The sequence below is a fragment of the Microchirus variegatus genome (genome assembly GCF_963457635.1).
Source record: "Microchirus variegatus genome assembly, chromosome: 10".
NCBI classification, from domain to species: Eukaryota; Metazoa; Chordata; class Actinopteri; order Pleuronectiformes; family Soleidae; genus Microchirus; species Microchirus variegatus.
In genome coordinates this window covers 14,701,904-14,714,124 of record NC_139811.1, presented here as the reverse complement: position 1 = coordinate 14,714,124, position 12,221 = coordinate 14,701,904, and the positions used below count along the sequence as shown (strand labels likewise).

Sequence of the window (12,221 nt, the reverse complement as noted above, 5' to 3'; positions counted from 1 at the left end):
TAAATAGAATATACACGCGTAACGTTTCAGAAGTAGATGAAGCCGGGACAGAGCGGAAAAATATGTTCAGTTCTTGTGCATCGTGTCGTATAGGACAGGGGGGGAAAGGAGTGATTGCTGATGTGATAGCCTGCTAATAATAACACACATTCATACACGGTAAAAAAAACAAAAACAAAAAAAGGCAGTAGGTTTAGAGAAACAGATAGAAATTCAGAATGAGGAATGTACGACGAGACGAAATGATACAAAAATAGTTTCATGGAATTGTTCCTCTCTTCGGATTGTACTTAACGTCGTTTTGAAACATCTTCTTCTTACCTCTCCTCGGGCATTTTACTCACACAGACATCGATAACTAGTAGACAGAACACTAGAGAATGAGCTTGTTGACGGTTTGTTGGAGACGGGGGAAAAAACGTCCTGTGTTCACCGACAGTCCATGTCTTTAAAAAAAAAAAAAAAAAAAGTTTGAACACCCTTTTCATACCACGCTGTGCAGCGACGGGTGGATGAACTGAGGATTCATGTACGAGAAGCCGGCGAACTCGCTCTGGTCGATGTTGGCGATGACAAGCTGGTCAGGAGGAGTCAGCACAGGCTGCGTGCGTGTGAAAAACTTGTCAAAGTTCTCGGCACCTTTGCCACACTGAAAGAGATTAGAGATTAGTTAGATGAGCGAAGGGCCAATCTGTGTTTCTATCTCTGGACTTTGAAATACTACAAAAAAAACATGATTAAAAGGCTTTTACTAATGAGTCTTTTATTAGAAGAATTTCCAGCAGTCCCTGAGGGATGAAGTTCAATGTGTAGCTGGGCAGAGAGTGTAATTAGATTAGAAGATGACCCTAAGCATCCACAGTAGAGGGCATCGGCTCGCTTGGGGCTGATGTGCATCTCAGGCAACTTAAAGCTCACATAGAGTGGTCCTGTTGCACATATATGTGAGTTATGGAGGTCTACTTACACACATTAACTTGTTTTTATGGTAAAAAACCTCCTAGTTGCTGTAAATGAGCCCATAGAAATCTGTCTTTTCTGACGCTGTGCTGAGCCGCGATATTTCAGACATAAATCTCACACCCAGAAGACAGACTGTGTTGTGATTGGCCAGCCAGCGTAGAGCCATCCCAACTGTCTTGTGATTGGCCAATACCCGGAAGTGACATAATCAGCACACCCGCTCTCTGAGGTGCAGCTCCCCCCTCTGGAACGGTGGATGCACTGCTACTCATTATCAAAACATTGTTTTAACAATGTTTAAAATTAGCTTCGTCACGGACTAGTGCCCGGACCAGGAGGATCTGCTGTTCAGGAGAAATGCTGTTTACGTAACCAGAATGGGTTATTCAGAGATCTCGCTGAGCCCGAGATTACAATAAAACACAGCGTTCTCAGCAATGGCTGAACTTTTTTTTTTTCAACCTTCAGGGCTTCGTAAACAAAGTAATGACGCAGATACACACTAAAAAAACAGCGTTAATTGGAACTTCCGGTCTAGGTCCGCTTTAACATAATATATATATAGATATTGCTGTGCATTAGCACTGCAAAGGTACTAAATGGGACACATTTGTTCAGAATGAGTCATACATGGATTTCAGCACTAGCTCTTAGCGAGACATTTTCTCAGGAGGCACATCAGTGTGTCGGGTACTTTCCGCCGCTCTGTAGGATCACAGAAGCCAAGACACGTAACCTCAGATGGATCTTTTGTTTGTGAGTCCCTTCAGACCAATATGTGACGCAGCGCCTGAGCCCATAAGTGTACACACATCACAAAGACACTAAAATGGATGGATCTGCTTTAAGAAAATGTTGTTTCTCCCCCCCACCCACCCCCTCTTTGCAGCTGCAGATATACATTGGCTGTGTAACGTTGCATTTATTGCAGCCCTTGTGTGGAAGCAAAGGCAGCTCTGCTCTCGGAGAGCTATTTTTAATCCTCAGTGGCAGTGTTTGCGTGTGCGGCTTTAGGCGCTGAGGGCAGCAAACGGGACTCGAAGATACAGAGGTCTCTGAACAGGAAAGCAGCGTTTGTGGTGACAGGAGGAGGTTTTAAGTGTTGATGTGTGGCTGCAGCTGGGATCCACAACCTCAGGCTCTTAGACTGGGTAAAGATGAATGGAGAATCATATCTGGAAAATAATATCAATTCTAGTTGTTTAAATTTTTCATGGGTACTTGATTTACTTTGTTCTTTCACAAACTCCCTTTTAGATGGACTGACAAAAAAGCTTGAGTTTGTCCACACTAAACTAAACCCTGCAATTTTCAGAATAAAAGACACCTTGGATATGGTATGTGTATAAATATATGTATAATGTATATGTATATATATATATATAATAAATAATATAAGAGAGAATATATATATATTCTTTCTTATATTATTATTTTTTATTTGTGTATTATTATTATTATTAGTAGTAGTATATGTTTAGATAATGAGGAGGAAATTTAGGAAGGGAGAGAGGAGCCTGACCCACACCAGTAGGTGGCGGTAATGCACCATAATGTTGGTGGCCAGCCGCTTTTAAAAACATTTTAAAAGAATATGAAGAAGAAGAAGAAGAATAAAGAGGAGACTGATTGATTGGTGACATAGGACACACCTGCTCATCTTCACACAGGTGGTTTTCAATCAGCTGATTACAGCTGATTGCTTCCTCCTCCTCTTATTTATCTTCCTCCAGTCAACAGCTCTTACTTTGAAAAGAAGCCAGATAAATGAAGAAAAAGACTGTTTAACTATACAAAAGGGAGGAGGGGACTTGTGTCGGTAATGCACCAAACCGCCATAAAACCTCAAGAAAGAAGGAGAGAACTTTAAGAAAAGAAGAACACATTTTTGCATCAACTGGTGTACGAAAACGCTGGAGCTTTCGACCTGGTCCAGATTGGTGAGTAACTTTTGTCAAGTTGTTGTTAATTGTGACGCTGTTTGCTGAATGATATACTTAAAATGATGTGCTTCATTGTCAGCTCCATTCTGCCTTCATCTTAGCTATTTGCTCAATTTCAGTTTTGGATCAAGCTATGTGTCATTGTCAGTTATGTTTTTTTTTTTGGCTTTATGTTAGCGTAATTATTTGCTCAGAATTAGCCTTAACTCACTATTCAAGCTGTGTCTCATTGTCAGCTCAATTCGGGCCTTAATGTTTACCATTTGCTCGATTTCAGCTTCTGCTCGAGTTTTACTGTATTGTAACTTAAGCTCAATGTTTGCTTAGTGTTAGCTTTATTTGCTCAAATTTAGCCATAGCTTAATATAAGCCATGTTTGGGCCATACAATGTTAAATGTTGTTCACTGTTTCTCAAATCAATTAGATTCTTCTATTTGATTTCAATGATTGTTTAAATTGAGCAGATAAATTGGGAAATGTTTCCATTTAACATAATAAAAAAAAAGCCTGAAACTCAAACACTTAAACCAATCCATTATCAAAATGGACAAAACAAGACTAAACAAGTTAAAATGGCTGCTGTGCTGTGTTAATTTGCTGTTGCATTCATGGTCATTACTATTTCATTTTTCACTGGAAAGATTTATTTGTTTTTTATGTTTAAAGGCATTGCCATTGAAAACCTGTATTTATTGCCCTCTTTATATCAAGTAAAACTTTTGTTCTCAACTTTATGGTTGATTGTTATTTTTTTTTCCGGTGGTTCTGTGATGAGTGTTATTTTGACTGAAAGTTGGTTATTTTAACTTAAATATTTGGAATATGTGGAACACTGCTTCAAGTGTCCGTTTGATCTTAACCAGATAACTCAAACTTATAGGACCCCTATAATAATTTTTTGACTTTATGTTCACCAGATCAGATCAATTATATTACTAATACTAATCAGAAAATAACTGACACGCAACAGTTTTATAAGCGACAAATACAAGTAGAAATTGAGCCCCTTCACAAGGGCTAATTTGTGTAAATGCATACATTTAGAAAGTGTGGCTGCAGTCACTCAAAATCACAGAACTTTATTTTTTATGTCCATTTTTAATCTCTGCTATTTGGTTAATTCAAACAAAAGTAAGCAAGTTGTCCTCCTGTAACTTATAACTTTTGTTTGAATTGACTTAATTCTATGGAAGACGTGTAATACTTTGCTACGTTTTAAGTCACATCAGTTGCTGAGTAAAAAAAATGTTGGCCTGATGGTGGGTACTGCAAGTTGTTTTTCAATGGTGTGTGAGATTTTATTCTGTTTTTTGAGGTGTGAAGGGGTGATTTTCCACTTTTAGCATCACTTTCTTATGACTAAAAGGCTAATTGGAAGTATATAAAACCCTACACTAACTGTTTTATGGTCATCTTCTGACGTTCCACTGTGACACACTCACCACTTTGGGTTTAAACGGCGGCTGGATCTCTCTGTTGGCCAGGCGATCCCAGTCGATGCGTCTGAAGAAGGCCTGCTCTCTGACGTCCCTCTCACCCTCCGGCCCACAGCCGAGACGCTTTGACGGGTGTTTAGTCATCAACTGGTGATAAACACAGAGACAGGTTAGAAAATGTAAGGGAGGGAATTTGATACTTGAGGGGGCAAAATACTGAGAGGAAAATGCCACTATAGTAGCAAGAATTTAAATCAACAATCGACATCTTCATCTTTACATACAGTACATGGTAGATATTAAGTATTAAATTATCACATAGACATTTTAACCGTTCTCACTCAACCAGCTTTGAAAGTCAAAGGCAGTTGTGCTTTTTTTTTTTTGATTAAGCAGCTACTTTTAATTTAAAATATGAATCAGATTTAAAAATTAGATGTGAAACAGGTCAAGATAATCTCTTTTGTCTCCAGCACTGAGGCAGGCATTGTTATTAAAACAGTGGGCAGACTGGCTCTGAATCTTAATTGAATCTTTACTGCCTTGTGAATTGAACTAGCAAAAACACACACGCATAATTTCCTTGTAAGAACACAATCGTGATAACAGCTATGATGCTGCTTTAGAGTGGTGATCTCAGCAAAGTGACGCGCAGGTGGTTGCTTGGTGAAAGACAATGTGACAAACGTGTCAATCGCATTGATGATAAGAGATACTGAAAAACAAAACACCACTGTCTGTTTAACGCGCTTGCCAAAAGGCTTGAGATTAAATTTTCATTTAGAATCTAATTACCGTAATTAAACATCAATGATGCCATATTCTTAGTACCAAACTACAGATTGGTTGCCCTGCCTGAAAAAAACAGACACACATTACAAATACTCTAATACTGAAAGCAAGCACTTTATAGTTCTACACAGACTATATGACTGTGACAACAGTGACATGATCAAACGACTAGAGAAATTACAGTGATGTCAGCACAGATAATATTTGAAAACTCGAAGAACTGGATAAGAAAGACGTGTACATTTACCGGCCGAGACAAACCAAAGAAATGTGCTTTACAGGTGCATTATGGGAACTGTACAATCACAAGACTTGTGCTGTTTTTAAGTTTAACAACGGTAATTATTTTTTGGTCATGTCGGAAGCATGACTCAAGGAAACGGTAACACTGATCTGTGGTGCCGTGACACTGAAGCACTGCAACACCGATTGGATGGACTAAACCTCAGTTAAGATGAACTCTAGCGCCATCTTCTGCTCAATCTCACATGGTCAAAATAGTTTGTTTTTCAACGACTCAGGCAGGGTCATTTCTTGTCTGTGTACTTTGAAATAATCACAAGCAGAACTCAAAGGGCAGCTTTTTGAATCCTAAACTGCCTAACGTCCCGTTAGCCTTGAAAAACGTCATGTTTCCAGTTTGAATTACTTTGATCAACAACAATAACCGCATCTGACGACAGCGCTGAAGAAGGTGGCTGATTCTCTTTTGGCAGAGAGACCCCGCTCTCTGTACAACTCTGATGGATTACATTAATACTGCATGATCCTTAAACATGTCTTACTCCCTTGCAGATGGACACGGCTTCTTTCGTCATGGACTTGGGGTACGAAACATTGTGCTCCATGATGGATTGGAAGAGCTCATCCTCATCTTCTCCGTCAAATGGTGGCTGGGAAACACAAGGTCCAACAGAATTAGGGAGAGCTCAAGGTGACACCTAAAAATCCCTAACCCCAACTAAACCTAAGAAAAACAATATAAAATACAAATGGTGCAGCTTAATTTAATGCATTACCTGTCCTGCCAGCATCTCATACAGAAGGACTCCATAAGCCCACCAGTCGACTGATTTTCCATAGGGCTGATATGCTATAATCTGACAGAGACAAAAAAGGTAAAACGTTAAAATCAGTCTTGTATAAAATACCTAAAAAGGGACACTTGAGTTAAAGTTCAAATATCTTACCAGAAAATGACTTTGGTAAAAAGTCACTTTTTTATAATGCTACTTGAGTAAAAGTAAATGACATTTACAAATGTTGTGATAGTCTATATGTGTCCTTTAGCAAGACACTTGACCCTATGTTTCAGCGTGTGAATGTCAAAACTATACTGTAAAGCAGCTCATCAATACTAGAAAAGCTCTATATAAACACAGACCATTACCAACTCTTCTTCTTCTGATTTTATTTGGTAGTAACAAAGAGAGTTGGAGGAAATGTAGTGGAGTAAATGTAAAAGTTGCTAGATATATAAATAAAAAAGAGCACAGGTACGTGGATTTTGTACTCGAGTACAGTAACAAAGTATTTGTACCTTGTTGCATTACAAAACTGTTTAAACGCATATACAGACACGACCCAATGTCTGTAGACAGAAATGTGTTGGCAACAATTTAAGTGTCTTCAATCTGTCTTAATCTCGTCACATCTGCACAATTGGAGGCAAGTGAAGGCGAAATTTTATACAGCAAAGTTGATACAAAGATGTATTAAAAAAGAAAGTCTCATATAAACCTCAACCAAATCAACCCCCATTAAATACACTCAGTTATTTTGAGCTGCCACAACAAAGGCTCTTTCTCCAACCGTCCAATTTGCCATCCCACACCGCCTTCCCTCCCTCCCTCCCTCCCACACACAAACAATAATAATCAAACCACTGCACGTGCAAAGCGCTAAATCACAGCTGCACTCTTTTACAGAGATGTGACTTGTACACTGGTTACACTATGTGTACATCTTCACACGTCTCACCTCTGGTGCGATGTAGTCTGGTGTGCCACAGAAGGTGCGCGTGATCATGCCTTCATACATGTTCTCCTTACACATGCCAAAGTCGGCGATCTTGATATGGCCCTCTGAGTCCAGCATCACATTGTCAAGCTTCAGATCTCTGCAGACGAGAGGCGTCGTAAGCATTTATTACACACAAATATGTCTGGATTTCAGGTGACGAGTAGATAAACGCAGACAAACCATACATCATGGCTGCCTCTCTGAGCACTTTACCTGCTAATAGTTCATTCGCTAGGAAACAAAAACAAGATTTCTTTGCATTAGAAGATGTTCTCCCTCACCCTGCTTCCTCTGTATGACTTTGAGTCTCAGTGCTTCATTTATCTTTCACTGAGTCACCTCTTCTGTCAATTTTATCTTTCATAACATAGACTCAGCGAGGTGGCATTTGAGAAAGTCCTCAGTTAAAGGACTGGAGGAACACGGTGAGCTTAGTGTCTTTGAAGTATTTTTGTCGTTCCTCTCTATTTTTTGCTATTCACATCATGGTCATTACTGTGGATTTAAACACCTTATGTGCAGTTTCAACAAGGTCAGACCAGCAAATTTAAACACTAACGAACACGAAAAGTAGCGAAAAATGTGCTTTGTTTTTGTCTTTGTGAATTAATTCCATACATAATCTTTTTGGGTTCACATGAAGTGTATTTGGTTTTTTTCTCTGCCGGCAATTTTGAAAGGTTGAATTTGAGGCGGCTTCTTGAATCTTGCTCCTGGCTAATACCCATCAATACTACAAAAACTAAGCATTTACAAAAGATAAAAACGAGCAAGCCCGCTCTAGAAACTAATTAAACTCATTTTAAAATAAAAGATTTAATAAACTATAATAACCTTGACACAGATCCATAGTTTGCCTTTCTTCATGATCCTCTCCCTCTCTAAATGTCATTCTTTTATGTGCTGACTTGTGTTCTCTCCATCCGTCCGTTCACCTGAAGGTGAATGAGGCAATGCTTCAATTTTGTTCAGACATATTTAACCCCTTCCTGCTGCGTCACCCACCTGTAGATGATTCCCTTCCGGTGCAGGAAGAACAAACCGACAGCGATCTCTGCAGCATAAAACCTGCACAATTGGGAAAACAGAAAAACTTTGTCACTGCAGAAACAATACAACAAGAGTCCTGTACACAAGCATGGATGCTAGTGCAAATACTAAATCCTTTGTCACACAGAGGTCTGACCGTAAACTGTAATCTAATGTTGAGATTATGGATTTTGTGTTCTGATTTGTGTGTATTCTTGAGCTATAAATAACAGGATTTCATAATATAAACTTGTAATTTTACAACAACAAAGTTGTACTATTTATAGTTTTTTCAGGATATGGATATGCTCTGGATATGCTCATTTAAAACATATAAAGTATGTCTGTGGGTGACCTGTAGTGTCCTTACACTGCCTGTGGCTCCTTGAACTTGCCCATACGCTGGATGTGATACATGAGGTCTCCTCCATTAATGTACTCCATCACAAAATACAGACGATCCTAAAACAAACAAACAGGTTATTGTCCAAAAATCTGATTTCCATTAGTGACAAGTCATAGTGAATGATCTCCAGGGAAAAAAAATTACATTACATTACAATATTACAAGACACATAGGTTATATACCTGAATTAAGTCAGGATGCCTTGAATAGTAAATGTAGTTGATATCAAAGACTCCTTCAGTCGCCCGGTCTATGCATAAAGTTGACGTCATACTGCAGATTTAGTATTCACAGTCCGTTTCATCTCTGTGTCAATTTACTCTGCAGGCGAACCAGCAAAAGGCGTGCGGACAAATAAAAGAAAAACACCGACGTAATGACGGACTCATAGGGACACACGCTGGTTGGTTATTGAATAGATCCCTGATGAAGGAGCACAACGGCACCCATTCTAGAAAGCAAAGTGATTTTTGTGCGAGTGGGCAAGGATCAGTTTGGCAGTAGTGTGAAAAAGAAGCATAAGAAACTACAATGTGTGTAGTGGGTGAAGTTTTTACACACCACAGTCTGGAAGCAAGAGTGGAGCTGTGTGAGAAAAGGCGGTTTGTCTCTCTGGGCCAAAACTCTCTTCTCCACCATCGTACATTCAACGTCGTCATCCTGGATCACCACGTCTTTCTTCAGGATCTTGATGGCGTATAGCTCCTCTGTCGACTTCTTCTCTGCCAACATTACCTACAGATGTACAGAGAAAACGACGATTTAAAATTGTCCTTCGTGTCCTGTTACCTTAAATGTTAGCATGTTGTGGCTCTCACCTTGCCAAAGCTCCCCTTTCCCAGCAGGGCCAGGAAGTTGAAGTCATTTAGTCGGACCCGGTCCATGTTACTTGAAGGCAGACTAAACCGTCGGTGGTCTGATGGTGTGATCACTTTCTTACCATGACCCAACTTGGCTTTCTGTGTGACACATATATGTGTAGATATAGATATATACTGTAGATATACACACACAATGTAACATTCATTCATTGTGTATTATTCCCCAAAAAAACATTAAAATATCAGGATCACAGTTGAACTGTTCTGATTTTTGCTTCAAGAGTTGAGGATAAATCACTATATGATACCTATTCCCCATTTATGACTCAGGATGACATTAGTCAGCATGCAAGTATCAGGCAAAAACACGTTAAAAAGACATAAAGGATCTTTTAAAGCTCCACAGTGTAACATTTTGGAATGATTCATTGGCAGAAATTGAATATATGACCCATAGGTATGTTCATCCAGGAGAATTTGGCGTTTTGAAAGAGAAATTTACTACACACAATTAAGCAAAACGGCTCTACCCACATAAACCTACAAAAAAGGAGGAGGAAACTCCAAAGAGAGTGAAAGATGGGTTGCAGAGGAGTGTTTACATCCTTTCGTGGCAACATATTTTCTTGATGGGAAAGGGAAAGTCAAGTGTGTCGCAATCTACACCAGCAGATGTCACTAATTCTTACACACACTGAAAACAACATCAATGACATAAACTCACGATGAAGTGCAACATTAAAAACGTAGTCGAGTCATGTTTAGGATGTTGCCCTGCTCCAACACGCCTGATTCAGATGAACAGCTCATTGTCAGGCTTCTCCAGAGCTTGATAACGTGCTGATCGTCTGATACAGGTGTGTTCAACTCACCTCAACACGGCATTGGATGAAAGGTGAAATGTCTTCAAACTAGATTAGCTAACTATTGAATATGACATTACTACAACCTTTTCAGTCCCATTAAATACACATTTTGCAGGCTGTTAATCAAGGTCATTGCATTCTTTATACATAATCATAACCTCTGCAACTGTTTGGTAATAACCACATTATCATTGGACATGTCACTAATCAGATAACTGGTTAGCTGCATATAAATTACTATTCTCACTTCAGTCTATTTCTGTTGTTAACGTGAACATGCTGCTTCCTTTGTTGTACGTCAACATTCCACAGCATTTTATCACTGTGTGATGTGGAGGGAAACTGTGAGGTGGGCAGTCAGCTGGGGGTTGTTAGCATTGCAAGAGTCCCTGTTGTTATAATGACCGGCCTGCCAAGTTCCTTCAAACAAAAAAGAACAATTAGGACCCTGCCGGCTCCTTTAACTGCCCGAGAGGTTGTCTGCTTGTGTCAGATAGCGCGGAGGAAACCGGCGGAGCACAGAGAGTCTGTTGCCAGGCCGACCGTTTCCGTTCTCTTGACTGGTAATATAATTCTTGTCAGTTTTTGAGGAAAATATTCTGGATGAGAGTGGCTGTCCTCTTAGTCAGGTGGCGACAGGTAGTGATGTCACCTACAAGGCCGCAAACTGCCGTTCTGAAGCCTCGAGACCGGCAGTTTGACCGGCGCCATGTTGAGGTTTTACAAGCGGACATTCAGAGGCGTCACCTGCAACCGAGTGGCAAACTAAGAATCCAAACCAATATGTTTAAGTATCCCGAATTGCTATTTGGCTAATGTCATGCTGAGGTGATGCAACCAGGATCCTACTCTGACACCAGCTGTCAATCTCGCTGGTGTCCACTTATAATGCTATACTTATATGCTGTATTGGAGATGACCTCAAACTATCAATTGCATTCATACAGACCACAAACTACAATCTCTAGGTTGGCTTTGGCGAGGAAACTTGAAGTCTACCATTATTTTCTTGAATTACAGTCTATGCCTGCAACCAGGCACCTATTGGATATACCAGCTGTCTTTTACACCAGTGTCCACTCATATATGCCATGCTTTGTCATCTATTTTCCTCGAGGTGGGAACATAATTTATATAATTGACATTGTGTTCTATTGAATAAGTCCTGCAACTAGAGATTGAGACCATTAACTCCCCAGGAAAATGTTTATTGACATATAAATCAAGGCTCATATGATTTATATGAGCGTAATCCACAATGACACTTTATATTGTCCTTTTTTATGTCTGCGGCTGTAATTAATATGTGTCACTGCCGTGTATTTCTAAGTGTGTCATGTCTGTCTTGTCTACTTGTGTCTCTCTCTGCTTTATTTTGTATGGTTAGGGTTAAGGCTTAGTGTGCTTGTTTTTCTCCCACTTACCTGCCGTCTCTGCTCACTCCCCCTCCCTTCCCTGTTCTTATGATGAGCCTCATCCTGTTCACCTGTGTCTCATCTGCCACACCTGATTTCTGTTCTCCACTCCACTTCCTCCCTACTTAAGCCTGGCCTTCACAGTGTGTCTTTGTCAGATTGTCCCTAAAGTCTGATGTGTCTCGCTTCCTGTCTGTTAATCTGTCTCCCTGTCCTGATTCCTGACAACATGTGGGTTCTTTGGATTTATCTTCCAGCAGGCTTTTAGCTAGGATTTTTTTAGTGGGTGTCCCCCTGATTTATTGGTGTTCCAAACTGATCTTGGACAGACTCTAAGCCGATATAGACAGGCATGTGCTGGCCGCAGTTTTTGCATGTGTCATCACAACATTGTTCCGGTTGTTTCAGTGAGTCTTTCAGCCTCAGACAGCAAGAACAATATAACCGTAATAATGACGTATTTGACAGTGTAACTTGGGGTTCAGTCGGCACCCGAAAAAAATAGGGTGTCTTTAGGACGTCCTGCC

At 39.9% G+C, this 12,221-nt stretch overlaps 1 protein-coding gene across 2 annotated transcripts in view; it reads right to left on the bottom strand.

Annotated features, from left to right (window-relative positions):
• Positions 1-484: 484 nt before the first annotated feature.
• prkcab (protein kinase C, alpha, b) overlaps positions 485-12,221 on the bottom strand; it is a gene marked incomplete at both ends in the record, with an annotated part of 99,573 nt that continues 87,836 nt past the window's right edge. For both annotated transcript variants that reach the window (XM_083896404.1, XM_083896405.1), the window contains 9 exons: positions 485-649; positions 4,350-4,490; positions 5,921-6,028; positions 6,155-6,235; positions 7,116-7,254; positions 8,163-8,225; positions 8,557-8,648; positions 9,154-9,327; positions 9,411-9,551. In XM_083896404.1, the coding sequence (XP_083752530.1) occupies positions 485-649; positions 4,350-4,490; positions 5,921-6,028; positions 6,155-6,235; positions 7,116-7,254; positions 8,163-8,225; positions 8,557-8,648; positions 9,154-9,327; positions 9,411-9,551 (1,104 nt within the window). The remainder of the gene's footprint in view (positions 650-4,349; positions 4,491-5,920; positions 6,029-6,154; positions 6,236-7,115; positions 7,255-8,162; positions 8,226-8,556; positions 8,649-9,153; positions 9,328-9,410; positions 9,552-12,221) is intronic.